Source organism: Camelina sativa, chromosome 20 (assembly GCF_030686135.1).
Source record: "Camelina sativa cultivar CO46 ecotype springtype chromosome 20, ASM3068613v1".
In the NCBI taxonomy this organism is placed as follows: Eukaryota; Viridiplantae; Streptophyta; class Magnoliopsida; order Brassicales; family Brassicaceae; genus Camelina; species Camelina sativa.
In genome coordinates, this window is record NC_141899.1 from 3,087,869 (window position 1) to 3,114,339 (window position 26,471).

The 26,471-nt window shown below is 34.1% G+C and overlaps 8 protein-coding genes and 2 pseudogenes across 8 annotated transcripts; 4 read left to right on the forward strand and 6 right to left on the reverse strand.

Annotated features, from left to right (window-relative positions):
* Positions 1–1,729: 1,729 nt before the first annotated feature.
* On the forward strand, positions 1,730–4,180 carry LOC104769003 (flavonoid 3'-monooxygenase). The gene is made up of 4 exons (XM_010493119.3): positions 1,730–2,402; positions 2,727–3,167; positions 3,264–3,434; positions 3,509–4,180. The coding sequence occupies exons 1-4, from the start codon at positions 1,965–1,967 to the stop codon at positions 3,986–3,988; spliced, it is 1,530 nt and encodes a 509-aa protein (XP_010491421.2). The 5' UTR covers positions 1,730–1,964; the 3' UTR covers positions 3,989–4,180.
* A 415-nt stretch (positions 4,181–4,595) lies between these two features.
* LOC104769005 (PLASMODESMATA CALLOSE-BINDING PROTEIN 2-like) lies at positions 4,596–6,544 on the forward strand. Its single transcript, XM_010493120.3, has 4 exons — positions 4,596–4,927; positions 5,057–5,296; positions 5,445–5,478; positions 6,069–6,544. The coding sequence occupies exons 1-4, from the start codon at positions 4,876–4,878 to the stop codon at positions 6,343–6,345; spliced, it is 603 nt and encodes a 200-aa protein (XP_010491422.2). The 5' UTR covers positions 4,596–4,875; the 3' UTR covers positions 6,346–6,544.
* Positions 6,545–6,786: 242 nt separating this feature from the next.
* On the forward strand, positions 6,787–8,355 carry LOC104772160 (uncharacterized). Its single transcript, XM_010496804.3, has 5 exons — positions 6,787–6,881; positions 7,386–7,471; positions 7,562–7,791; positions 7,862–7,963; positions 8,079–8,355. The coding sequence occupies exons 1-5, from the start codon at positions 6,867–6,869 to the stop codon at positions 8,144–8,146; spliced, it is 501 nt and encodes a 166-aa protein (XP_010495106.3). The 5' UTR covers positions 6,787–6,866; the 3' UTR covers positions 8,147–8,355.
* Positions 8,356–9,335: 980 nt separating this feature from the next.
* Positions 9,336–11,305, reverse strand: LOC104769006 (glycerophosphodiester phosphodiesterase GDPD6-like). The gene is made up of 8 exons (XM_010493121.3): positions 11,170–11,305; positions 10,874–11,055; positions 10,625–10,808; positions 10,458–10,532; positions 10,269–10,378; positions 9,969–10,187; positions 9,724–9,879; positions 9,336–9,641 (listed from the first exon to the last, which is right to left on the reverse strand). Exons 1-8 carry the CDS (start codon positions 11,180–11,182, stop codon positions 9,465–9,467), a joined length of 1,116 nt encoding a protein of 371 aa, XP_010491423.1. The 5' UTR covers positions 11,183–11,305; the 3' UTR covers positions 9,336–9,464.
* Positions 11,306–11,659: 354 nt separating this feature from the next.
* On the reverse strand, positions 11,660–12,449 carry LOC104769007 (mitochondrial import receptor subunit TOM5 homolog). Its single transcript, XM_019242066.2, has 2 exons — positions 12,245–12,449; positions 11,660–11,950 (listed from the first exon to the last, which is right to left on the reverse strand). The coding sequence occupies exons 1-2, from the start codon at positions 12,329–12,331 to the stop codon at positions 11,870–11,872; spliced, it is 168 nt and encodes a 55-aa protein (XP_019097611.1). The 5' UTR covers positions 12,332–12,449; the 3' UTR covers positions 11,660–11,869.
* Positions 12,450–12,561: 112 nt separating this feature from the next.
* LOC104769008 (uncharacterized) lies at positions 12,562–13,490 on the forward strand. The gene is made up of 2 exons (XM_010493123.2): positions 12,562–12,809; positions 12,926–13,490. The coding sequence occupies exons 1-2, from the start codon at positions 12,714–12,716 to the stop codon at positions 13,301–13,303; spliced, it is 474 nt and encodes a 157-aa protein (XP_010491425.1). The 5' UTR covers positions 12,562–12,713; the 3' UTR covers positions 13,304–13,490.
* Positions 13,491–13,766: 276 nt separating this feature from the next.
* Positions 13,767–14,294, reverse strand: LOC147918419 (uncharacterized). Its single transcript, XM_087505794.1, has one exon. The coding sequence runs from the start codon at positions 14,292–14,294 to the stop codon at positions 13,767–13,769; it is 528 nt and encodes a 175-aa protein (XP_087361920.1).
* Positions 14,295–15,268: 974 nt separating this feature from the next.
* On the reverse strand, positions 15,269–21,047 carry LOC147918420 (uncharacterized). Its single transcript, XM_087505795.1, has 8 exons — positions 20,919–21,047; positions 20,757–20,823; positions 20,091–20,169; positions 19,862–20,004; positions 17,909–17,996; positions 17,677–17,819; positions 17,271–17,284; positions 15,269–16,306 (listed from the first exon to the last, which is right to left on the reverse strand). Exons 1-8 carry the CDS (start codon positions 21,045–21,047, stop codon positions 15,269–15,271), a joined length of 1,701 nt encoding a protein of 566 aa, XP_087361921.1.
* A 475-nt stretch (positions 21,048–21,522) lies between these two features.
* Positions 21,523–23,486, reverse strand: LOC147918421 (uncharacterized; annotated as a pseudogene).
* A 58-nt stretch (positions 23,487–23,544) lies between these two features.
* Positions 23,545–25,576, reverse strand: LOC147918422 (uncharacterized; annotated as a pseudogene).
* Between the last annotated feature and the right edge of the window lie 895 nt (positions 25,577–26,471).

Consider the following 26,471-nt stretch of genomic DNA (forward strand, 5'->3'; position numbering starts at 1 on the left):
TTTGATAAATAAAAAATCAAATCAAATGCATAAAAGGTAATACAAGAATATGACTTTGATGTCATATAGTTTCTGAAAGTTCTTTAAACTTCAAAGCAATAGTGACATTTCTTCGTCCATAAATATATGTTCCTCTCTAGTGGTGACTTGTGTCAAACTGTCCATCACTCGTGCCACCTAACCATCTTAATTATACTCAAATTGTAAACTCACCGAGAGAGTCTTTGAGTAATTTTGTCACACTTTTCGTTAAAAATATAAATGAGTACATTAGTTATCAGGATATCAAATCCTGACTATAATCCACAAACGTGGCCTTGTATCAACCAAATTTTTAAAAAAAAAAAACGTACGTGGCCCTGGTAATTTACTCTATAAAAGATAAATTAACATTTAGCACATTTAGCCACTACATATATATGATGTACGTAGTTAGTTATCATCAGAACCTCGATCCCGCTTCGAGAAAAAAACAACAGCACATAATTAAAGACACTAACAAATAAACATATCATATAATAAAGAGAGAATTCTGAAAGAAGTGTATCTTACAAAAAAAATTGTCTTCTATCGACCATAACATCTCATGTCATCCAACATTCTCAACCACATATCTTACCTACCATTCACAAATATTCTAGCTACCACCATTGAATGAAAATAATGTCCGGAGTTTCGAATAATAATTATGTATATCACTTTTTTGTTTGTTTAAATTGTTAAGGTGTTTAAATCTCTAATTTGGTTATAACATTGTGGTTAGGAGCTTCGCATTTTAGGGATCTTCACAGTACATACATACCCATTAAGCCAACACATTCATGTCAAAAAATTAAAAACGTATACATAGATGGTATTTTTTTAATATTAACTATAGGATTTTGTCATGTCACGTGTAAGCTCGGACTAGATGCAAAAAACGTCAAGGTGCCAATTTCATGAATTGTAGCTTTGGATGCCGGATTGTTCACTTGTCCTATAAACCAACACACGGAAAGAAAATAAGTATTTAGGACAATAATTTAATATTATGCTGTATCAAACAAATCTATTTTCATCTAATCCCCATAAATGAAAACAAATCAGTTAAGAATAGAAAAATTATTTACCAGGGTTACAATGATATTAAGACTGTATACTATTTTTTAAAAAAAAATTGAAATCAAACAGAAACTTAAGAAATATTTTAGTTAATCAACACCAATTAAAAACGTATTAGATGTTCCATATTAGAAATCTGAATAGTACCAGCGAATTTGGTTGTGCGGGACAAATGATTTGATAGTGCGGCACGGTTGAATTATGGTACGTGTGGGACAAATGTATTTGCAGACAAGTACGCTTAATGCAAAATAAGCGGTACAAAATAATGTTTGATTGATAAAAAACTATTTGCAGAACAGATTTGGTATTATTTTATTAATAAATAGTATATTTTTATATTATAAATAAATATTAAAAACAAATTTATCATATGAATATATTTATAAATGTAATTTTTTCTTTATTGGTAGTGAAATAGTATTTTCATTTATTATTTATAAACTTTAAAATTCAAAATTTATTTTGAATCAATCGCGTAAATTTTTGTTCATTAAAATAATAAAATTAGTGAAAAGATACATTTAAAAAGTAAATGATTAATGAATGATTTTAACAATTTAAATTAAAAAAATATCTTTAACATAGAGACACTTGTTAAAATAGAGACATTTGTTAAAATAGAGACATCTGTTAAAGAAAACATGTTTAACATAGAGACATCTGTTGCTTTAAAAATCATTTTACTATTTTCAAAAACAGGCATGGATTTGATTTAAAGATAAAATTGTAACCCAACTTTTTATATATAAAATTTAATTCTTATGAGAAAAAAAACAAGATTACAAGAGAAAACACCCCTCTCTATAAAAAGCTTTCTTTGTTAATCCTCATTTTTCACTTACCATTCAAAGCCAAACACTATGACGACTCTCTTCCTGACGGTAGTCCTTGCCACTGTCCTCTTCTGCCTCCTCTTCCTTTTCTCTCGCCGCCGCAACCCCCGCCTCCCACCAGGCCCAAATCCATGGCCTATCATCGGCAACCTCCCTCACATGGGGCCCAAGCCCCATCAAACTCTAGCCGCCATGGTAACCACTTACGGTCCGATACTCCACCTCCGATTAGGTTTCGTAGACGTCGTAGTCGCCGCCTCTAAATCCGTGGCCGAGCAGTTCTTGAAAATCCACGACGCCAACTTCGCTAGCAGGCCACCTAACTCAGGAGCCAAACACATGGCCTACAACTACCAAGATCTTGTCTTTGCGCCTTACGGACAACGATGGCGTATGTTGAGAAAAATTAGTTCTGTTCATCTTTTTTCGGCTAAAGCTCTCGAAGACTTCAAACATGTTCGACAGGTAAAAACTACTGTAAACGTTATTCTCATTTTCTAACCGCTATAGCTTACCTGTAAATTTTTGATCATGTCATTTCTATGTTTTTGATTTTCTATATATATACTATAACTATGGCACTAATCAACTGAGAGAAGAATTACTAATGGTGGAGAGATTAGTGAATCCATTGGTTTATAGTTTCCTAGTTATTTTTTATTTTTTTGAATTGATTCCTAGTTAAATTATTAGGTTCTAACTTCTAATTGTTATATGACTTTTAGATTATTTTCATTATTCTTCCGTAATGGTTATGTTGGAAAACAGAGTAAAATTTGAGTTTTACAGGAAGAGGTTGCAACAATGACGCGGGAGCTAGCGCAAGTAGGCACGAAAGCCGTGAATTTAGGCCAGTTGGTGAACATGTGTGTAGTCAACGCACTTAGTCGAGAGATGATCGGACGGCGACTATTCGGCGCCGACGCCGATCACAAAGCCGAAGAGTTTCGATCAATGGTGACGGAGATGATGGCTCTAGCCGGAGTGTTGAACATCGGAGATTTCGTGCCGTCACTCGACTGGTTAGATTTACAAGGCGTAGCTGGTAAAATGAAACGATTACACAAGAGATTCGACGCTTTTCTATCGTCGATTCTAGAAGAGCACGAGATGAACGGTCAAGATCAAAAGCATACAGATATGCTTAGCACTTTAACCTCTCTCAAAGGAACTGCTTTTGACGGTGATGGTGGAAGCTTAACGGATACTGAGATTAAAGCATTGCTATTGGTTCGTAATCGTATCTTAATAACAATTATTAATTTCTTAAGATCTTTTTATAAGTAAAAAAATATTGATTTTGGTTTTGTTTTGCTATTATTACAGAACATGTTTGCAGCTGGAACTGACACGTCAGCAAGTACGGTTGACTGGGCTATAGCTGAACTTATCCGTCACCCGGATATAATGACCAAAGCCCAACAAGAACTCGATTCCGTAGTGGGCCGTGACAGGCTCGTTAGCGAGTCAGACATTTCTCAGCTTCCCTACCTTCAGGTAACGGTTCATTCTAAACCGGGAATTTGGAATTATTTTTTGGTTTACAAGCAAAATGTTCTGGTTTTAAACAGGCGGTTATCAAAGAGAATTTTAGGCTTCATCCACCAACGCCACTCTCGTTACCACACATCGCAGCAGAGAGCTGTGAGATCAACGGTTACCATATCCCGAAAGGATCGACTCTGTTAACCAACATATGGGCCATAGCCCGTGACCCTGATCAATGGTCCGACCCGTTATCGTTCAAACCCGAGAGATTTTTACCCGGTGGTGAAAAAGCTGGTGTTGATGTGAAAGGAAGCGATTTCGAGCTTATACCGTTCGGAGCCGGGAGAAGAATCTGCGCTGGTTTAAGTTTAGGGTTACGCACGATTCAGATGCTAACGGCAACATTGGTTCACGGATTTGAATGGGAGTTGGCTGGAGGAGTTACGCCGGAGAAGCTGAATATGGAAGAGAAGTATGGGCTTACTCTGCAAAGAGCTGTTCCTTTGGTGGTGCATCCTAAGCCAAGGTTGGCTCCGAATGTTTATGGACTAGGGTCGGGTTAAAAAAATCTAAGTTTGCTTCTCGCACACAAGACATAGGGCTTGCGCGAAGTTAAAAAGTTTTAAATTGCGTAATTTGATCCGGAGTAAGCTTAATGTATGAAAGTGTAACGCCAAATCAAGTAATCAAATACTGCGAATGTAACTACTATAATGTACTTTAAATTTAACAGTAATTGTGTGTTTTTTTCTTCACATTGGAGCAAAATAAAACACTTTTTTTTTTTTACAGTACCACAGTTGTATTAAAATATTTTCCTTACAATACCACATGCATTTAAAATTCTAGATATTTTTGGCCAACAAAATCAGAATTTTTCCATTATTTCATATATAGGTGGAACACCACCACCTGCAACTCTGCATTCCTGCAACACATGTTACATTATACAATCACTTGGCGTTTTCCAATAAGTTATAAATAGTAAAATCTTTGTAGACAATAGAAAATTACTAATAGTAATTTTTTGTACCATCCGAATAACCTGTTTACATCTTGAATTACTTTCTTACTCTTTTTTTTATATCAATTTGTTGTACTTCAATCCTAATTACTTCTAAATCTTTATAAGCATCAAAAGGTTTGTTTTAATTTTAAATTTTCAAAAAGGTGTACTTACAAGTTCGGGTGTGTTCACACAGAGAGCTACGATAATGGGAAAAGCTGACTCAAGAAGGGGCTATAGAAGAAACAAGAGTCACGGAACAAGTAGTCACTCTCAATCTCCAGTACTGCTTGGCATCGCACTCTCTCTCTCTCTCTCTCTTTTCTCTTCGTTTCTTTGTGCAACGTATCTCTTTCTTCTTCTCCTCCAAAATTATCACAAGATCTCTCTCTCTCTCCCTCTCAACAAGCCTAACAGTGACATTTGTATATCTGGACTCCATCCATGGCTGCTCTGGTTCTCTATCTCCTCACTCTCCTCATGGCTGGTCATTCTAGTAAGAACACTCACTCTTCCCTCTTATCCCTTAAAGTGTTTATTTTTATGGAACGCAGTTTCAATCTAAGCCTTTAGGTTCTTGCGCCTTACCATTACTCTCCTCTGTTTTTTTTTGGTACTTTGATAGGTGCCTCATGGTGTGTGTGCAAAACAGGGCTTAGTGACTCAGTGCTACAAAGGACGTTAGACTATGCCTGTGGGAATGGAGCTGACTGTAACCCAACTCACCCAAAAGGGTCTTGCTTCAATCCTGACAATGTTAGAGCTCATTGTAACTATGCTGTTAATAGCTTCTTTCAAAAGAAAGGTCAAGCTTCTGAATCTTGTAACTTCACCGGTACTGCTACTCTTACCACCACTGATCCCAGTAAGTTCCTCAGATCCAAGGTCTTTTGGTAACTAGGCTTACAAGAAATGGTATTAAAGATTAGAGTATACTAGAGATTCAAGTAGAGACTAGCTTTTGAGATCTTTTTGGCATTCTTTTCTTTAATGTGTGAACTTTTTTGTCACAGGCTATACAGGATGTGCATTCCCTTCAAGTGCTAGGTACGGCTCTTTGCTTTCAACACATTTACTCTCTTAATGGCTTTATCTAGAAATTGAAGGAGAGCCAAGCAAAAAGATACTATCATCTGTATTTAATAATCTACACTTTAATTTAGTGGTGGATTAACTGTATTTACTATACTTTAATTGTGGATTAACTAACTTCTAATGCCTATTTGTGGGAAAGAAAAAAAGTGGACAAAAAGCTTGATTTGGGTCAAAAGTGCACTTTGTTATTTTATTTTTTTTACTAAACTTCTGATCACATCTCCAAAAGTTCAATTGCCTTCTTTCCCCTTCTTTGGGATTATAAAGTTTGAACCTATGATTAGTCGTTAGTGTATTTGACATGGTTTTATTTTGTTGCTTTAATCTGCTTTGGTCTACACTTTTCTAAAAGAATCCAGACACCTTTTTGTGTTACCACATTAATGATGAATAAAAAATCTTATACTTGATTTTATTTGGAAAATAAATAAATATTAAGTATTAACTATAAACGGAAACAAAACAATCAAGGCCTAATTAAGATAAAAAATATTGGATTAGGGTTGATTATGAGTATGAGAGTATAACTGTTTATTTTACAGTGGTTCGAGTGGAAGCAGCAGCAGCAGCACTGTGACGCCAGGCAAAAACAGTCCAAAAGGAAGCAGCAGCAGCAGCAGCATCAACACATTTCCCGGTGGAAATTCAAACAGTCCATACACTGGCACACCAACTACCGGATTATTAGGAGGCAATGTCACTGATGCTACAGGAACCGGTTTTAACCCGGATTACTCAACCGAAAGCTCCGGTTTCACGCTCCGTAACTCCTACAGCCTTCTCTTTACCAGCTTGTGGTCTGTCTTGATGATGCTCTGAAGAAGAATCGCTGTCCTTTCTTCTTTGCAGCCAATGTTATCTATGTTATTGTTTTGTTGTATTAGAGAGAGTCTTTATATTCCGGATTTCGGTTCGGTTTTTATTTTCCGGTTTAAGAAAACGGTTCTTAATGTAAAACCAAATCTACTATAGATGGTTTGGTATGAATTCTTTATCTTTTTAAAACGGTTTAAAGTTATGGTTTCGTTCGGATAGGGACAGAGAAGTTAGAACTTAACTAATAGTAAAACACATTGATTAGATTTCCATTTTTGTGATCCGAATTCAACGCTGTGATTAAAAGCATCTCAAATGTGGTTTTGGTTTGGTTATGAAAACACTCTGGTTGAATTAGCGTGTTCCCTCAGCAGAACATAAACATTAAATTGATGATGACTTTGTTAATAAAACCGCTTCTTCTTTTACTTCAAGACTATCAATCTTTTTCCCTTTTTCTTTTTTTCTCTAATAAATTTATAAAAACAACTCTATTGGAAGATCTTTACGAAAACGAAGAAACTATGGTGAATCTAATTGTAAGATCCTCACGCTCCTTTCACTAAATAACGATTTCAAGATTCATGTTTTTATATTTTGATTATCGGGTGTGTTTTGTGGCCTGCTTATTGGCTTTCTTTAGTTTGATCGAGTCTCTATGATTTTGAGTTGTGAAAACCTTAAAGAGTATCTGATTAATCTTGATTTTTTTTTGTGTTGATCAACACTGGGATTAATCTTGATTTATCATCTAAAATACAATTGTTTTTTTTTTTCTTGTTCAAGAAGTGCTTAGAATATTTTACAACTGTTTGATTGGCTCATCATCAAATACTACAAGATTCTAGGGATGCTGTTAGATTGAACCCATCGTCTTTATTATGATGTTCTTTTTGAAAATTCCACAGATTCAGAAAAAAATGTTAAGCATGATCATGCATCGTACTTCATTATAAGTCAGGATTTACATCAAATTTGTGATTTATTAAAATTTCTTCTGATTTTTATTTGATGTTTTTTTTTTTTTTGTGTGTTACATATAGGAGGAGCCTTGTCAAGTATGTGGGGATGTTGGCGTTAAGGATTACATTATGACTTGTTTCAGTTGCAGAAAAGTCAGAGAGCATATGTATGACTCCTTTGTATATTCCTGTTAAGCACTCTTTTACATGATTATTGTGATTATCATTCGATCTTTCTGTTCTGTATCTCTCTGCAGCTACTGCGCAAGAGTCTGTTTGCGATCTGTCCCCCACATTTGGCTATGTGAAGTGTGCAGATCCCCAGCTCGCCTTTTACAAATATCAGATCTTAAAGACAACTCATCTAGTAACGTTAAGGAAGAAATTTCTACACCGGTTCTTCAACGTAGTACTTCAGATGGGGACTCTATAATTCATCAGCCTCTTCATGGACTCATGTTGCTGTCACATTCATGTCCTGATAAAGGTGATTTATAGTTTATGTTTAGTCCTTCAACTTATCTACACGAGGTGCCTAATTTTTTTTTCTATGGTAGCTTCTTTTGTGACCACTGTTACATCTCCAACCAAGAAACATCGACCACAAGTTTTGGCTTTACCTTCTCCAAAAAAAAAACGTAGGACGCTTCGGCTTGCAGGTGAGAACCATGATTTGTTTATTTGATTCAATGTCTGTTAAAAAAAAAATGAGATAATGATATTGTGCTGGTGTGTTTATAATGTGATTTCTTTGGTTTCTTTTTGTATAAGAAGATATTGGAAAAACTAAACGTCAAAGACCTCAAAGCCCACATCCTTGTGTATTTCATCGAATTGATTAAGACATTTTTCTCCTGAGCTTGTTTGCTGTAGTTGCTTAAGTGAGTGCATCTGTAACTAAGTTTTTTTGGGTTTTATTTTTCTTGGATCTCAAGTTACTTACAATTAAGATAGGTAAGATTGGACTTTACTGACATGTGACTTGATCACATTGACATTCCTCATTCTTACTTTATATCTTGTTAATTAATAAACTCACTGTTTTGATTTCATCATATTTTATATGTTTAATCCTGAAAATTTGTGTTTGGTTTTAGCATTTACTTTTTCCACATTTAAATTTCGCGGATTTTAATATTATTTTAAATGATAAAACTAAACTGAATTTTAGATTATCCCGCGGTTTTCATAAGTGACCGTTAGAATTATTATTTCATATTATTGTTATAAACACAAAATATATGTCAAATTTTATTTTGTTAACCATTAGTTATATTTCTCAAATTCCAAAAAATAAATAAAACTTATCATCATTTACCAAATTTTTAAAATATATAGTTACTTAAATTTTTAAAGTTTGTGTCAAATTGTCGATTATTTTATTTTGTTATTGTTTCAATTTATAATGAAACCTTTTCTTTTGTAACATTAACAAGGTTTTCCATTAAAAAAAAAAGAGAAAATACTTCTTTATTTATTTAAACTTTTTGAATATTGTCATTTCTTTTTTTATGAGCTTAATTACATCTTTGTCTTTAGCTTCTGCAAGCACATTATTACCATTTGAGTAAATATGGTGGCACTTTACCTTCATTTTTTTAGATTGTTTAGTTTCATTTTCAAAATATCTTAAATCATTAATTAATTCTATTAATTAAAAATTTGATATACATACAGTAAAACCTCTATTAATTAATACTCTATAAATTAATAAACACTATAAATTAATAAATTTTGCTGGTCCCAAGTCGGGCCAGTGTAAAAAGTAACAAAATTCGATAAGATAATAAGATAATAATTTTTTTAAAATCCCCATGTAAAATATGGTCCCAATAATATTATAAATTAATAATCATGTAAATTTACATATATATATATATATATATATATATATAAAGTAATATAATAACATATCTTTCTCCTAAAGGTCATTTATATAGAAAAATTATAATGTTGTATTTTCAAACTATAACTATATCTCTAAAAGTGGAAGTGTTGAAACAATCAATTCTGAGACCTATTTATTAAAAGTGGAAGCAATTTATTATAATATTGAAGAACATGAAAAGTTCCAAGGGTTCTACAAAATATTACTAACAGAACATAAACTAGCTTAAGAATGCAAATAAAAGAACAAATCCAACTGGGAGAGAGTCGTCACTATTGCTTTGGCAAAGGAGTCCTCAATTCCTGGTAATTGTGTAGACTTCCGGTGAAATCAGTGAACAAACCATCAACACCTATCTTATTGAGCCAATAATCATACTCTTGATATGCGTCTTGATTAAAATCTAAATGCAGAAACTGGTTCTCATTACGGTATGTGTATGGATGTACCTAGCAAAAACATTATTCAACGTGAAGTTTAATGCAAGATGATAGCCAGAGACAGAACTTTAAGTTCTACACACATACATACCTGAAGATTACGCGAATGTGCTCTTGCAACTAAATCTGTTGGCGTCATGAGACGGTTGTTGTTCACAGGCACAATTGTGTCTTTCCATGGACCAATCCCAACTACATACGGTTTAATGTAATCTAAATATGCGTCTGATGTAATCTCCGCGTATGTCTGCATTCACATTCATTTATCTTATTATAAAGCCATTCTGATTGATTTGAAAACAAAATTAGGAGGAAGAAAGTAAATATGTAAAAGACCTTATTGGTGTCTTCTGTTAGAATGGTGACATCGTCGATCAAGAACAATTTTGGTGAGTCAATCATGCTTGAAATGTAAACAAGCGAAGTTGCAGCAAAAGACTGAATAAATATTGGCTGCTTTAACCAATCTTCAGACATATATGAGCCTTTGTATCCATATTTCTTCAATGTTTCCACAAATTTATCCTCAATTTTTTTACCATCCGCCCATTTCACCTGCATACGTTTCCAAAAACCATATAACGACTTCTCCATTTAGTGACTAAAAGTTGAAGGCTAAGATTATGGTTTGCTTACTTGCTGATTCATGAAAACCGGATTTTTGATCTCTGGATATATCCCAACTACTCTAGGTGCATCCAGTGCTATCGAAATATACTCGTCGAAGGTAATAATCGGAAATTTACCTGAGATACCAAATAACTCGTTTAGAATTCATTGTGCAACAGTACATCTCAAAATGTGTAACACCAGAAAAGATTTTACCATTGTACTGTTGATCCCTGAAAGGATACCTCTGCTTTGCACCAAGTGTTTTCAGTTCTTTGAGAGTAAAATCAACTGTTATTGGGCATTTTCAGTCTCATCGTTAAAATTTGAAATAAATAAGTAAATAACCCTGAAAAAATGTATTATTACTAAAGAGATGTTACCAGTGAAGAAGCCGGTCATGTTCATTCCTTGGACTTCATAAGTTCTCTTACGGTCAGCAAACTCCTTATGGTCTGCAACATCGGTTGTATCATCGAGATTAACATCGTGATGACATATCAGAACACCGTCTTTTGTTGATAAAATATCTGTTTCTATGAAATCTGCACCCTCTGCAATCAAAAAACAACCTTCTGAAACCGGGACAAAAGTAGTGTAAAGGTAGAAACTTTTGTATAGAGATCCAGTACCATATATGCAGGAGCAGTTTCTTCAGGGAACTCTCCGTTTGATCCTCTGTGTGCAAGGTTATAAGGACGAGAAGTCTGAAGCGGTTTCTTGGTTGCATGTTTTGCTTCACTTGGGAGACGATACAATGTCCTCGAGGCACAATCAGCAACCAACAATGACAGTAAAAGCAACGGTAGAAGATCTGCAAAATTGCTTAAACGAAGAATCAAAATTAGAAATCTTTAGACATATAAACAATCCAAGTTTAGCTAGAAACATCCCAAGAACTCTATCATGTTGGAGATTTGACACTTACAGTTGAAGCCCATGACTCAATAGAACTGGAAATTCCTTCAACTACCAAACCTGCATGCATCGAAACATTATATAGATAGACCAGCTTATCTCAAGGTGTAAAAGATTTTGCCAAAAAATCGCAACAACCCAATCAGCATAAGTAGGAATATTCCACTGAGATATCAAATAAAAGGTAAGTAAACTCTTGTTTTCGATTGCAGCATATATCCTTGTTTGAAAGAATACTTTATTCTTAGAGTTTTAGAGTAAGTGGAGATCATACATAAGACAGATATGAAAACATAATTCGGTGATAAAAAGATGCAGACCATTAAGGTAAGTTGAGAACAATGCAATGAAGTTGCAGTTTGTAATGTAAAGAAAGCATCTCTGTTCTCACTTTCTGATCCTTTGTTAACTACGTATGTGCCTGCTTGGATCCTATCGCTTGTCAGATCATGACAAGCCAAATTTGTAAAAACCTCTATGGTTGAATGATAATATTGCAATTCCGAAGTTGTTTGTATTAGATGGAAAAATAAACTCTTTTAGCATCATATATTATAGAATCCGAGACAGAGAAAACACAAGACACAAATCTTGAATCTTATCACATAGATGAATTCAGAGTACACCAATTCTAGAGTAGAAATATAAAGAGCTGAGACAAAGTGATAAACTAAGAGAGAGAGAGAGAGAGAAGCTCCTCTCCATTCTTCTCAAATTCCTCCCATGAGTTCACCATAGTTACGCATCAGGAAGACTCCTCCTGCAAACATACCAAGTGCTCTCAAAAGTTTCTGCATCCAAACAAAAAAAAAAATTCCTATGAGGATTCTGATCCAAACATGAACTTGTGAGATTAATAAACCCTAAATCTCTTACCCAAATTCTGATTTCTTATAAAAGACACAGAGATATAAAGATTAGCTCACAACAACTAATTTGGCATCTCGAAACATACAAAAGAATCAAACTTTTACTCTCAATTGAATCAATTCGGAAACCCTAAACCGACATTCAAAGGAAATCGACTGCGATGCTCAATCGAAACCTAAAAGAAGACAAGGTAAAAGGTAAGATAAGTTGATTACCATGTTAACAGCCCATTTTTGTTCGTCGTGAACCTCAGAGTGCCAGAAAGCTTTAAGCTTGTCGAATGATACAACATTGTTCGCCATTGTTGCTGCTACCCCAAAAAAAAAAAAAAAATCGAAACTTGTTTGATCTCGTCTGGGTTCTCTCGGAGACAAAAGCTAGGGCTTTTAATAAACGGGATCGGGAAATTTTTTTAGTCGGTCACTTCCAATTCTATTAAGGGTTTAGGGTTCGTTAAATTACGAAACTAACCTTTTACTAATAAAAAAAAAAATACTAACCGGTTAAAAACGGAGTGATTTGGATTGATTTCAACCGGAGAAGAGTTAACCAACCAGAAAAAGACACGTGTACAACACAATCTTCAAAGGTCGTGTGATCTACAAGGTGCTCTCTTCTTGGTGTTGGTTGGTTCGGTTCCTCCATTGAAAGAAAATAGCTTCGACAAGAGAGAGTTTTTAGAAAATGGCAGCTAAATTAATCTGTTCGTCTTTAACAGTGCATTCAATGGCGAACAAGAAGCCTTCACCATCTACAACAAGAACCATATCCTCAAAGAAGGTAAACGTAACACACAATTCAGAATTGATTCGATCCCTCTTTTTTTTTTTTTTGTAATATCTTCTTAAAATCTAATTGAATTTTTTATGTTTATGTTTTTTTTTGGGTGTGAAAAGAGTACAACGACTCAACAGGTGAAACTACTGACAAGAGTTGAGCAGCTCAAGCTTCTGACCAAAGCCGAGAAAGCAGGGCTATTGTCTTTAGCAGAGAAGTCAGGTTTCTCTCTGTCGACCATCGAGCGTCTTGGATTGCTTACCAAAGCCGAGGAGTTCGGCGTTTTGTCTGCCGCCACTAACCCTGAAACGCCTGGGACGCTATTCACTTTGAGCCTTGGTTTGCTCCTTCTTGGACCAGTTTGTGCCTATGTTGTTCCTGAAGATTACACTTGGGAAGTGGTGGTTCAGGTTCTTGTGGCTTTGGTCTCTGTTCTTGGTGGCTCTGCTGCTTTCGCTGCTTCTGGTTTTGTCTCCAATTTGCAGAAATCTGATTAGCATTGGTGTTTTGATAAAACCGGTTGGGTTTTTTTGTTTATCAAATTGACTCGTGTAGCAAGAGACTTTTTATGCGTTTAAGATGAACACTTTATGATGGGGATTCTTATGTGTATTTGAACTCAGTTCTGTCTTTTCTATGTAAATTGGTTTCATATATAGAAATCCAAGAGAAACCTTTTGAATTTTTAGCTGGTGTAGTGTGTGTAACTTATAAACAGAGCATGTTGTAGATAGCCAGTAAGATGTCAAAACAAAACAGAGCAAATCACAACTTTCTCACCATGCTTACTTGATGGATTATTTGGAACTGGAAGCTGATATCATAATCTCACACACAAAACGAAATGATAGATTTTATTCTCAAAGCGCTATAATAAGGAGAGAAATAGGGACTCGATACAAAACAGAACATCATAGGAAAGTTTGTTTTCCATCATAGGAAGCACAAGTAGAAAGCGTACTAATAGGAGGAGGATTGAGGTGGAATGTAGTAAGGTGCGGGGTAAGTTATAAATATACGATCCTTCTCCTTATTCTTGAGGTTAAATGTTCCACGTTCGTTGTTCTCTATGTAATAGATGGTATTTTTGCAGTGGCCAGACAAGCTAGCCTTCAGACAAAATGCTTCAGACTTGGAGAGGAAAATACAGAGATCTCCAATGTCTTCCGTGTATGTAGCACTTCCCATTTCGTCTAGCTTAAACACCATTGTATGCCTCGTTTCCATTCTCCTCTCCATTTCCATGTTTCTCTCTATGAACGTCTTTACCATAAAGATTTCTCCGGTGGGTCGTGACTCCACCAAGTGTTCCGTCGTGCTACACGAATCTAGTATTTGCAACTCTGACTGAAAGAACTCAGGAAGAGTTGTAAAGAAGCTCAAAGACAATATCTTAGGTTTGTGCATATGATGTCTAAGATCCCAGGATCCCATGTGTGCGCCTCCAGAACCCAGCATGGAGAACATCTTGTCTCTCCCTGAATACATGACTCGGGAGGAGTAAATACTAGATTATTATTATTATTAATTACATAGATATTATTATTATTGTTATTATTATTATTATTATTATTATTATTATTAGCACTCACTATTACTAGGACTCAGACCCCCGCGATGTCGTTGGGGAAGTACTTTAGGAAAAAAAAATTAATTTTAAAATAAATTATACATTATGAAATGATTTGAAGATAATAGAATAGTTTGAATACATAAAAATTAAACATAAACTGTTATTAAAAACAAAACCATCAAAATGAAAACTTATAACAAAAAATATTATGTTGAATAGACGCAACTTTACAAAACATATTGTTTAAAGTATTATAAATATAAGATATTTCTATGAAGAATTATGGTAAAGAATAAAATTAAAAAAATTATTATGACAAAGTGATCCTAATTGAGAATATTGAACTAATGGTTGTAATGAGTAAATGTATTTTTCTATTAAATAATTATAATTAAAAATATATTGTGTGTAGTGTGTGTAACTTATAAAACTCATAAGCTAGCCGCCTAACCCTAGTGGTGTGGTGGTTGTTAAACTTGGTGGACTTGCGGGAAACCCATCAGATGTTTTCAAGAAGTTAAAAGAGCATGTGCCAATATGTTCAAAGGCTTGTCAACATTTGTTTCATAGAAAGCTACTAACATGTTTTTTTTTTAACCATGAACAAGTTTTACGGATGGATTGGTTTATGTCGTATGTGAAAACAGAGCATGTTGTAGATAGCCAGTAAGATGTCAAAACAAAACAGAGCAAATCACAACTTTCTCACCATGCTTACTTGATGGAATATCTGGAACTGGAAGCTAATATCATAATCTCAAACACAAAACGAAATGATAGATTTTATTCTCAAAGCGCTATAATAAGGAGAGAAATAGGGACTCGATACAAAACAGAACATCATAGGAAAGTTTGTTTTCCATCATAGGAAGCGCAAGTAGAAAGCGTACTAATAGGAGGAGGATTGAGGTGGAATGTAGTAAGGCGCGGGGTAAGGAGTAAATATACGATCCTTGTCATTATTTTTGAGGTTATGTGTTCCGCGTTCGTTGTTCCCTATGTAATAGATCGTATTTCTGCAGTGGCCAGACGAGCTAGCCTTGAGACAAAATGCTTCAGACTTGGACAGGAAAATACAGAGATCTCCAATGTCGTCGGTGTATGTAGCTCTTCCCGTTTCGTTGAGCTTAAACACCATTGAATGCTTCGTTTCCATTCTCCTCTCCATTTCCATGTTTCTCTCTATGAATGACTTTACCATAAACATTTCTCCGGTGGGTCCTGACTCCACCAAGTGTTCCGTCGTGCAACACATATCTAGTATTTGCAAGTCTAACTGAAAGAACATAGGAAGAGGTCTAAAGAAGCTCTCCAAAGACACTATCTTAGGTTTGTGCATATGCTCTCCAAGATCCCAGGATCCCGTGTGTGCGCCTCCAGAACCCACCATGGAGAACATCTTGTCTCTCCTTGAATACATAACTCGGGAAGAGAAGAATTCAGTTTCTTCGATTCTGATGTTGACCCAGCTGTCTTTTCGAGCAGGCCTACATAAGCTGAGCTGAGGTCCCAGGAACTTGACGGCCACGATGCAGTCATCGTCCTCAGGAGAAGAGGAGGACATCGCAACGTTGGTTACGAATTGTGTTTGGCAATGAGGCAGAGTTACGAGAGGAGGTAGTGAGATTCGCTTCGGGTCTGAATCCGAAGCAATTGGGTTGAGATCATCCTGGAGACGCACAACGCCGTCTCTCAAAGTAGCCACCCACCCATGAGATGCTCCTATCGTTCCCGTTGCTTTCATCAAATCCATTGGCACCTTCTTTTCCAAAACCTTAATTCCATAAGAAGAAGATTCATGACTGTAATCGCCAATGACGAGTTTACCGACATCCCCATCTCTGGGAGTAGATCCACAATGTTCGGCCCCGACGATGTGACAGAGAGGGGTTTCCGACAAGAATCGAACGCCACGGAGGTGGTGTCTCTGCAAGAGTGCAGAGTAATATCATCAGACATGAACAGAAGAAGAAGAAGAAGAAGAAAGCTATAGAGAACAAATTAACTAACGAAGAGAAGAGAAGAGAAGAGAAGATAATCTTACATTTACGAGCTGAGGTGGTTGCCTCCTAAGACAAAGCCTCGAGAGAAGCAGAGATCTCATAGTGATATGATTCTTGGTGGAGATAGAAGAAGATATTCAAACTGTAAAATCCTAGCTAATAAAAAGAAATGAATCGCTGGTTATAATGCCCTCCATTAAATAAAATTAATATTTTTCTTGCCTACCAAGTCTTAGATTATAGGAAACTAATTAATTACACTTTTATAGCTTTAGATCGGACAGATCGTACGGATGATTATGATATGTTTTTCTGCTGATGGAAAAAGAAAGAAAGAAAGAAAGAATGTATTGAGCATGTTCCAATGATTGCAGAATCTCAAAATCATGGAAATTGGAATCACCAACTTTGGAAAGTTTCTCCCATAATTTTATTAATCAAAAGCAACCGAATAAATAAAAGAGTATACATGAAGCATCTCATTAAGCAATATCTTATAATAAAAGACTAAAACCCAAAAATCTTAGAATATTAATTAACTAGGAGAGTTACCCGCACGCTTGTGCGGGCAAGAGTTAAATAAAATTAAAATGTCAAAAAAAAAAACGTATTTTTAAATTAGTTTTGTGTTCTTTTTAAATATGTTCAAAATTGTAATTAATTTTGTATTTTAAACTTTTAATCTGACATTTCTAAATGGACTTTCAATATATAATATTTTGTTTTAAAAAATGTTAAGCCCATTTGCAAAATGGGAAAAATCCATTGAGCCTCATCTATATTATTTGGTTAATTTAAATTAGATAGAAGTTGGGTCAGAATAATTTAATATTTCGTTTAAACCATCAAGAAAATTTGGAAAGCAACCCTTAAAAGGGTTTATAGTACTTGATCATACAAACCTTCAAAATAATTATAAAGTTAGCATATACAAAAGATTGTTAACAAATATGCCTTCAGCTTAAACTTCTCCAGTTTACCCTTCATGCTGCATTATGTGCTTAATGTAATAACGTCCAGCAAATTCCAAGCTAAAAAAATTGAAAACACATCCATAAGTTAGACCCTAACATGATACACCACTTGATATTTTTGAACATTAAAAACTTACATAGCCTTGTGATTCTCAAGTCCTACAAACTCCGGTTTTAAATAGATCTTGGAGGAGGCCAATGTGTTTACAATACACGGTTCACCTAGGAATGTTTTAAGTGTTAAAAAGATTATTTAGATGAGTATACAACCTACTCTTAAGAATTTTTACAATCTAGCAAGTTCTATTAATAGTACATACCTTCATACTCTCCAACCCTCCAGAAACGCAGTACACAAAACACCGGTTCAGTTTGATATGTGAGATGGCATCCAGTTGACACCCACGAAGACATGAAAAGGTTAGCATAGTAATCCATTGCACGACACTTTACAGTTTCATTCCTACAAATGAATATACTTGTTACACTCTACAAAATAAAGTCAGACTTATAAATCTTAATATGAGTAAAAATGCAATAAATGTGACTTACCTGCCATTTAATAGTGTTAAAACAACTTCAGAAACACCATTTCCATGATTTCTTCTGTCATCAACAGCTACTATACATCCGCAAACATCTATTTTTGGAAAAAGTCAAGAATATTTTTAGAATGTTTGTATCCAAAGCTTTTGGTAAAAGTTCAATTTGTACTTTTCTATTGAGGTACCAATACACAAAGTTCCAAAATTCTTTTAGAGTTTCTAGATAACTCAACACAAAACTAAAAAACAATCCATTCCAATTTGGTTATACTATGTTAAAATAAATAAATTACAATTAAATTTCGAAAAACGTACCGAAAGATATGTGATGATTGATCCTTCCACGATATATATCATCCAAATCTTCGAAGCGGAAGTAATTTTTGGAGTTGATTGATTCGAGCGGGAACATGGTTGAATCATCCGTAAACTTGATCTGTAAAGGATGATGAGTATTCCTCTCCCTGAGGGTTGGATTGATGATTTGGAAATTTCGAATCTGATACCATTCGCCCTCGTAAATATACTTCCGGAGCTTTTTAAGGATAGTTGGGACAAAGGCGACCTCAATCGTGTCACCCTTCAAGTTTTGTTTAAAATCGTGTGAGTAATCTAGCATATAAACACTATTAAAATAAAGATTTATGTAAAATCGATTTTCGATTAATTGCTCTAACCTTCGTATCCACAAGAAGAAGAACTCGTTTTGTGAAGAACTCGGTGACATGCCAAGAATTCAAGACTTTAGCGTGAATACACCAGTTCGTTCGTCCTCGATGAAGATCAGAAATGTAATCGATTCTCATGATTTTACCAAATTAGGGTTTCTTACTCTTGCTTCACTGTTTTCGAAGACGAAAATGGGATTTCGGATTTGTAAGAATATAAACAGTCACGATTAAACGTAGCGTTGCGTCTTAATCGTTTGAGTGTCTTTTTTTTTTGTTTTTTAGTATTTATAATTTTAATAGGTATAATTATGATTATAATTACAGATTAGTAGTATTTTTTATAGTCGGTATATTTGATGTTAATCAATGCTAAGACTTTGAGAATAACACTTTTTTTTTTGTCCTTGCATCCATACATGCATTGGTTAATTTTGATAATATAATAATTTTTTTAATCGAAACTATAATACATTATTGATTAATTCATATTTATAATGCACTATATTCAATTATACAATTTGCTTGAATTAAAGTTGTTACTGCAATAAAAATATGAGGAATATTCATATTACAAAATAGATGACAATTAATTTGAAGTCTTACTTGAGTTTTAGCTAGAGACATTATATTCTTAAATAGTATCATTTGAAACTCATCTATTTATAATACTGTACATGACTATATATTCTTAGTTAAGAATATTCTATGGTGATGGATACTGTCGTCTGATTATTTTTGTCTTCCATATAATAGGTTTATAAGACTTTTTAAGAAATAATGTTTTTACCAATATAGAACAATTGTTTCAAACCTTTTAAATTTTTGTTTCTTGAACATAGGTAAGTCGGAATTTTATCAATAATTAAACTAATAGATTAATTGGTTGCTATTTTTAGAATTATACTAACTTAGCAGTTAAGTTGTACCTTAAGAATTTTATTTCACTTTTTTAAAAATGGACTCATTTATTTAATATATATTATTCTAATAAATATGTAAACTTTTATATTTTTTTTTTGAAGCTATAGAAATATAGAAAGCAAATTCATAAGTTAAACCCTAGCATGATATACTACATAGTATTAATAAACATTTAAACTTACATAGTCTTGTGATACTCAAGACCTTCAAAATCCGGTTTTAAAAAGATCTTGGAGGAGGCCAATGTGTTTTCAATACACGGTTCACCTAGAGATGTTTAAAGTGTTATAAAAGTTTTGTAAATGAGTATAGAAAATAGATAGTCTTTAACATTTATTAAAACTTGTAAGTCCTATTAACAGTCATACCTTCATACTCTCCAACCCTCCAGAAACGCAGAACACAAAACACTGGTTCGTTACGATATGTGAGATGGCATCCTGACGACTCCCATGAATACATGAAAAGGGTAGCATAGTTGTTTACTGCACGGCACTTGATAGATTCATACCTACAGATGAAGTTAATACAAACATTTTTTAAAGAGTGAGACTTAAAAATCTTAGCAACATAAAATTTGGAATAAATGTGTCTTACCTGCCATTTAATAGCGTGAAAACAACTTCGCCAGCATGTTCTCTGTTGTCAGTTACAGCTACTACACATCCGCAAACATCTATTTTTTGCCATAAAAAGACATTTTTTTATTTCAAAAAGATGAAAAATTGTTTCCAAATCTATCATATACATAAAACTATTTAGTTTCTAAGTTCTGTTTGTACTTTTATATGGGAAGAACCAATTATCAAAGTTCTAAAATTATGTAAAGTATAAAGATTCACCAACACAAAGATAGCAATATCTAAGAATAATTGTTTCTGAATCTATCATCCACATAAAACTACTTATGTATAAGTTCTATATTTGTACTTTATATGGGAGGGACCAATCCACAAAGTTCCAAAATTATTAAAAGTCTAAAGATTAAACAACTCAAAGATAGCAAAAATCTTTATCCACAGGGTATAATTGAATTTTTTTTTAAATCGTATATTTAAAACGTACCAAAAGAAATGGGATGATGGATTCTTGAACGATATATATCACCCAAATCTTCGAATCGGAAATAGTTTTTCGAAATTACTGATTCCAATTGATTCATGGTTGATTCTTCCGTAAACTTGATTTGGAAAGGATGATGAGTATTCCTCTCCCTTAGGGTTGGATCGATGATTTTGAAAGTCCTAATCTCATACCATTTACCCTCATAAATATACTTCTGGAGCTTTTTCAGTGTTGCTGGAACAAAGGCCACCTCAATTGTGTCACCCTTCAAAAATTGATAAATTGTGTTAGTAATCTAATATATAAGACTTTTAAAATATCAAATATCAGTAGAAATTATCATTTGGGAATTTCTCTAACCCTTTCATCCACAAGTAGAAGAACTCGTTTGCTGAAGAATTCGTAGACATACCAAGAATTCAAGACCTTGGCTTGGATACACCAGTTGGTTTTTCCCCGATGAAGATCAGAAATATAATCGATATTCATGATTCTATCGAATTAGGGTTTTTCTGTTTTCTCTCTTTGTCGGAGACGAAAAGGGGATTTCGGAACTGTAAGAAATCAAAGAGTCACGATTAAACGTTGCGTATTAACGTTTAGCGTTATAACTTTTTTTTTTCACTATTATATATTATTATTTAAATTATGATAACAAAATGAAAGACAGGATTCGTTTTTAATAGATATATTTCGCAAGGTTCTAGTTTAAATGTGTTTGAGATTTAATTGTTTAAATTAAGACTTTATCATACCTTAAACAATAATTTTTACCATTACGTAATTATATTTTCTATTCTAATTACATAGCAAAATACCACAATTTTAATTATATTACAGATAATTGTAATGAATATTATGAGTAACATTGTATTTCAAAGTTGATAAAAATTTGTTTAACTAATTATGGAAAATAAAATTTAATCTAAAATTCCAAAACAATGTTCAATTAAAAACATAAAAATTAAACAGTCTCAGTAATAATCAGCCTCGTACCGTTACATAAACCTCCCTTAGGATCTATATTCCTTAACAACATGACAGGTGCTCCTATTCTCAAAGTTAAAATATGGCTTGGCAGTCCAGAAACTTGAATACTGTTTAGGAATTCCTGAGTGTAGATCATATCATCAAGTCTGCTCGTATCAGACGTTTCAATACTATCAGAGCTAAGATATCGTCTTTCCTCACCTGCAAAATTTAAAAATTAAATTTCGTATATGTTTTGAATATTAGAAAATTTTCAAAAAATTAAATTTCTATCTCCTTTTTAATTTGCATACCTGGAAGCTTAGTGAGCATAAACTGATTTATCTTATCAACATCGTCATTTCTTGGACTTAGAATAGCTCTTTCACTAAAGAATTTTGGGTCAGTCCTCCTTGTAAATTGTTCTCCGTAGATCTCTTTAACTATTGCTTCAATAGGATTTCCACTTGTATTAATTAATAAATCATCCGGAATTTCTATCTCTACATCCCCACTATCTGACTCGTTAATTTTACCATTTCCGATATCAAGAAGCCACTTAGAAAAAGTAGCAAGAGCACCCGCATCCATACTATTACGTGCTTTGCGAAGTCTCAAATTTTCGGTAAGTTTAAGAACTTTACAACTATTACAAAGAACAGATGAGTTGATAGATGCTAAAACTGTGGCTACCCTTCCACCTTCCGTAATAACTGGTAAAATCTGTCTAAAGTCACCTCCTAACACAACAACTTTACCTCCAAAAATCTGGTCACATTTCATGATATCTCGCAAACTCCTATCTAAAGTCTCATAACAAAGCTTGTTCATCATTGGAGCCTCGTCCCATATTATGAGCTTTGCTTCTCTAATTAAATCAGCAAGATCAGATTCGGCTCTATCAAACAAACAGAATATTCATTAAGATTGATTGGAATACCAAATCTTCAATGAGCCGTTCTACCACCTTCCAAAAGCAAAGCAGCTATACCACTCGAAGCAACATTAAGAACAATATTACCTTTAGACCTTATATCAGCACCAAGAATAGTCCACATAAAAGTTTTTCCAGTACCTCCGAAACCATGGACAAAAAACATACCACCTTTATTGTGATTCACAGAGTGAATAATTTCTTCATAAACACGTCTCTGCTCATCAGTTAGCATAGGTAACAACTTATTGTACAATTCCTCTTGTTTTTGAGGCTTATATATTCTCTCATCTGCGATAAGCCTATTTTCTCCTGTGTTCATTATACTATCATCTGGTCTAGGCATTGTCTCGAAGGCCGTAAGAGATGTCCCATTCGATCGTAGCATGAGTTCTATTTCAGTTAAACATATATTTTCTATCTGAGTCTGTGACAACATTAGACCTACCAGAGAAAATTTTAAACATTTTATTATATATAAATATTTTTTTTTTCTTCGAAAACGGAATATATTTTGATAAAAGAAAATAAGTTTTTGAAATACCTGGATCGTTCCTGTTTCTCCTTTCTTTAAACAAAATATCCTCACACAAGATGTCTTTCGTTTTATTCCAAACTTCAAGAGGAACAGTTAAACTCTTTGTATGCAGTAGGATCGCAAATAACTTTCTTAAAAATTCCCCAAAACACCATTCACCTGCTTCGTTTATAGCTGCAATGTACTCCTTATCATCATCCAATAATCCCAAAGCATAGCAAGCTTCTTGGAAATCACTATAAAGTACACCATTGACTGTTTTTAAATAGTCAAAACTTGTTGGTCCTGGAATTTTATTAAGCAGTACTCGCAAGTAATAGGCTTGTCCTACAGAAGGCGGTACATACGTAATTCTGCCTATTGCAAAACTTTTCCGTTTCTCTGATCTTGGCTTCCAAAGTTTTTCTCTCTTATTCCACACAAATTTAGATGGAAATTCAGCATACGTAAGTGCTCTGGCCTGGGGATAAATCTTGTTGCATTCCATCCAGCCCAAAAATTTAGAAGTTCTATTTGTTGTACGTTGCAATACATCTTCTATTGGATCATCCTGATTGTAAATAGCCAATTCTTGCCCTGGAAGATGAAACGGAAGTTTTTCTACGGCTGTAGTACGATAACAAATCGGGAAAGCAAAAATTCGCCAAGAAGCCTCACATGCAGATACATACCTAAAAAATATTGGATTAGTTTGTCACGTATAATTTAATATGAGAATATTTGACAATCCTATTAAGTTGTTACCTGCAATTGAAAAACTTTTTAATTTCATTTTCCTGATCTTCTTCTCCTACTTTGGCTCTAACATAGTCCGGACCTTTAGTGATGTACTTGAACAAATATTTAACTGAACGTGTCTGGTTGCACCACTCAACATTTATATGAGCACGAAAACGGAGTGATAAATCACGATTATAGAGAATAACGTAACTATTATCGTACTGAAATCCTCTTTTCTCCACGATTCTCCCATAGTTACGTCGTCTATATATTGGATAGCCAGCATCGTCGACAACAGTATTATCCATGAATGGTTTTGGGAAGAATTTAGTGCATTGCCCATTATTCATGCAGACACTATCTCTGTTCATATGACCACACGGGCCATGGATCATCACATCAGAAACAACTTCGTACAAATACTTATCCACCTCTTTATCAGGAATTTCAGCGCTTATGTATTTATCAATATCGTCTAATGTACGCATCTTATTGTCTGGGTGTAAAAACAGAATCATGTGCGCATGAGGCAGACCCCTCTTCTGGAATTCTATTGTATACATCGCTGAAATTTTTTAAAACAAATAATTATTTTTAAAAAACATTAATAAGATATTTTTTTTTCCAAAGACTAATATAAATAATAATAATTAAAACTTTTTAAATACATACCAGAATTTACGATACCAAAAGTTTTTTCCTTTCTCACTTGGTCCATTAATCTATCAAGTTTCATCTTGAAAACTCGGCTACATATATCAGGTCTATCTTCTTTACTAAGACGATGTCTTGCTAGATAACGATCAATTTCAGGCCACCTTGGGTTGCACGTAAAAGTTATGAAAAGATCAGGAAATCCAAAATACTTGCAAGTAGCCATGGCGTCAAGATAATGTTGCATCATATATCTTTTTCCACCAGTAAACGATGACGGAATAAATATTCTTTTTCCATGTTGTGCAAGGTCTTCATGTCCTTTTTCAGCAGCTTCAATTATCTTATCGACTCTTTCAGTTCGGAGTTTGCTTTGGTTCATCCATATGTAGTTCAACCTGTTCGACTCGATGGTAGGGAATGCATCGACTAAAAACTGCTGGAATAATTTGCCTGCCATAACAATAGTCGAAGACTCTTCATATCTTTCAAATATTCTATACGCATAAAATTCCCTCATGGTTACGGTTTTCCTTTTACGTCCACGGGTATCCATGAAACCTATATCGATACCTAATCTGAAACCATCTTCACCATAAGGGAACAACAATGGGTACTGTTAAGGCAAGTATGCGGGATGAAGCTCACTTATTCTCTGTAAATTACCCGAACGACTTTCTATAACAATGTCACGTTTATTCACACCAGCCGTAAAATCTCCGGGAATTAAAGCAGCGACCTCTTTACTGGTAGGAAGATTATGAGTTTTTGCATCAGTAGTTCTGTCTGAAGGTAAGATTAATCGCAGACCTTCGCTACCTTCTTCCATATTAAATCTTTCACGTGCCGATCTAAACGCCTTAACATGCGGATTATGACTATCAAGCTTTTTTTTTAATAGTCCAACAATCTCATGTTTTAAATCTCCAGAAGATCCTGATGATCTATATCAAGAACAAAACACAAAAATTAATAATAATAATGATTAGTAGATACATCGAATTATGCTAAAGATATTTAACTAATAATTAAGATATGGAAAATATTTAAATACATATTTATCAATATATATAATTACCTAAATGCAGAAATTCTATTCGTTATCTCGTTACATACGTCATGTATATATAATTGCAAAAACATTGGTTCCTTTCCAGGTTCTGGCAAGATATCACCGATACGGTGATAGTTTTCTCCGCACATCTGAAATAAATACGGCCCTCTACCATTATTTATTGAATGGTTAATTTTCCCACCTAATGATGTGCACGAAAACATCATGTTGTACGCTCGTATGTTATCGCGGAAGTTTTTACCCCTATCGTCATTATTATAAAACAACGATAATAATGTTTTAGGCGCAGTCTTCAAAGTAGGAAGTATTACTTTGCCGTGATGGCAACACAGTGAAAAATCCGGCTTTGCCTTTTTAGTCCGTTTGTTCACCCGTTCTCCATACCACATATATGCTCCACAATTATCACATAAAAAATAAGGATCTCCATCATCATAATAAAAAATTATTATTTCAAATATATGTTAGATATACATACTTATTTACAAAACAGTCGTATAACGAATCAGATATGCATCGAGATATACCATTATTTAATAACTTAGCTTTTATGGGAGGAAAGCCAAGAAACATCTCAGATGTCGCATTGCTTTCATTAGTATCGAATGAAATCCCATCAGTAGAGCTGTCTGAATCACTTTCATCGTTCGTATCCGAATCAGTTGCGACGAAACATGCGAAATCTTCCTATAATCCGGGAAGAAGGAAATTTTCTGCATAGTCAACAATTGGATTAGTTTTAGCATTTATATATATATTTTTTATATATATTCTCATTTTGAAATCCCATCCCGAAGATATTACCTTTTTTCTTCCTTTGTGCCCGTTTAGACTTCAGTATTTGCATTCTTTTCAACCTTGCCTTCTTATGTGGATCAGGATACTGAAAATTCAGTGCATTCGAAAAAGCAGGAAGATTTATCGTAGAACTAACACCTGTAGTTTAATAATGTTGTTAAGTGCAATCTATTAGTTTCGAATGTAACATATATCGTAATGTAAAGAATATAAAATGTCTGTACG

Bases quoted from the DNA above. Each gene is read 5' to 3' on its own strand.
- LOC104772160 (XM_010496804.3), top strand. The intron at 7,472-7,561 runs GTATGACTCCTT...ATCTCTCTGCAG, and splicing joins AGAAAAGTCAGAGAGCATAT to CTACTGCGCAAGAGTCTGTT. The intron at 7,792-7,861 runs GTGATTTATAGT...TTTCTATGGTAG, and splicing joins ACATTCATGTCCTGATAAAG to CTTCTTTTGTGACCACTGTT.
- LOC104769008 (XM_010493123.2), top strand. From the start codon at position 12,714: ATGGCAGCTAAATTAATCTGTTCGTCTTTAACAGTGCATTCAATGGCG. The intron at 12,810-12,925 runs GTAAACGTAACA...GGGTGTGAAAAG, and splicing joins GAACCATATCCTCAAAGAAG to AGTACAACGACTCAACAGGT.
- LOC147918419 (XM_087505794.1), bottom strand. From the start codon at position 14,294: ATGTATTCAGGGAGAGACAAGATGTTCTCCATGCTGGGTTCTGGAGGC.
- LOC147918420 (XM_087505795.1), bottom strand. From the start codon at position 21,047: ATGAATATCGATTATATTTCTGATCTTCATCGGGGAAAAACCAACTGG. The intron at 20,824-20,918 runs GTTAGAGAAATT...CAATTTTTGAAG, and splicing joins TTCTACTTGTGGATGAAAGG to GGTGACACAATTGAGGTGGC. The intron at 20,170-20,756 runs GTAAATGGTATG...GGCAAAAAATAG, and splicing joins CCAGAAGTATATTTATGAGG to ATGTTTGCGGATGTGTAGTA.
- LOC104769005 (XM_010493120.3), top strand. From the start codon at position 4,876: ATGGCTGCTCTGGTTCTCTATCTCCTCACTCTCCTCATGGCTGGTCAT. The intron at 5,297-5,444 runs GTAAGTTCCTCA...TTTTTGTCACAG, and splicing joins TCTTACCACCACTGATCCCA to GCTATACAGGATGTGCATTC. The intron at 5,479-6,068 runs GTACGGCTCTTT...TTTATTTTACAG, and splicing joins GCATTCCCTTCAAGTGCTAG to TGGTTCGAGTGGAAGCAGCA.
- LOC104769006 (XM_010493121.3), bottom strand. The intron at 10,379-10,457 runs GTAAAATCTTTT...TTGGTATCTCAG, and splicing joins CAGGGATCAACAGTACAATG to GTAAATTTCCGATTATTACC. The intron at 9,642-9,723 runs GTATGTATGTGT...TGTTTTTGCTAG, and splicing joins CACATTCGCGTAATCTTCAG to GTACATCCATACACATACCG.
- LOC104769007 (XM_019242066.2), bottom strand. From the start codon at position 12,331: ATGGCGAACAATGTTGTATCATTCGACAAGCTTAAAGCTTTCTGGCAC. The intron at 11,951-12,244 runs GTAATCAACTTA...GTTTGGATGCAG, and splicing joins AAAAATGGGCTGTTAACATG to AAACTTTTGAGAGCACTTGG.
- LOC104769003 (XM_010493119.3), top strand. From the start codon at position 1,965: ATGACGACTCTCTTCCTGACGGTAGTCCTTGCCACTGTCCTCTTCTGC. The intron at 2,403-2,726 runs GTAAAAACTACT...TGAGTTTTACAG, and splicing joins ACTTCAAACATGTTCGACAG to GAAGAGGTTGCAACAATGAC. The intron at 3,435-3,508 runs GTAACGGTTCAT...GGTTTTAAACAG, and splicing joins CTCAGCTTCCCTACCTTCAG to GCGGTTATCAAAGAGAATTT.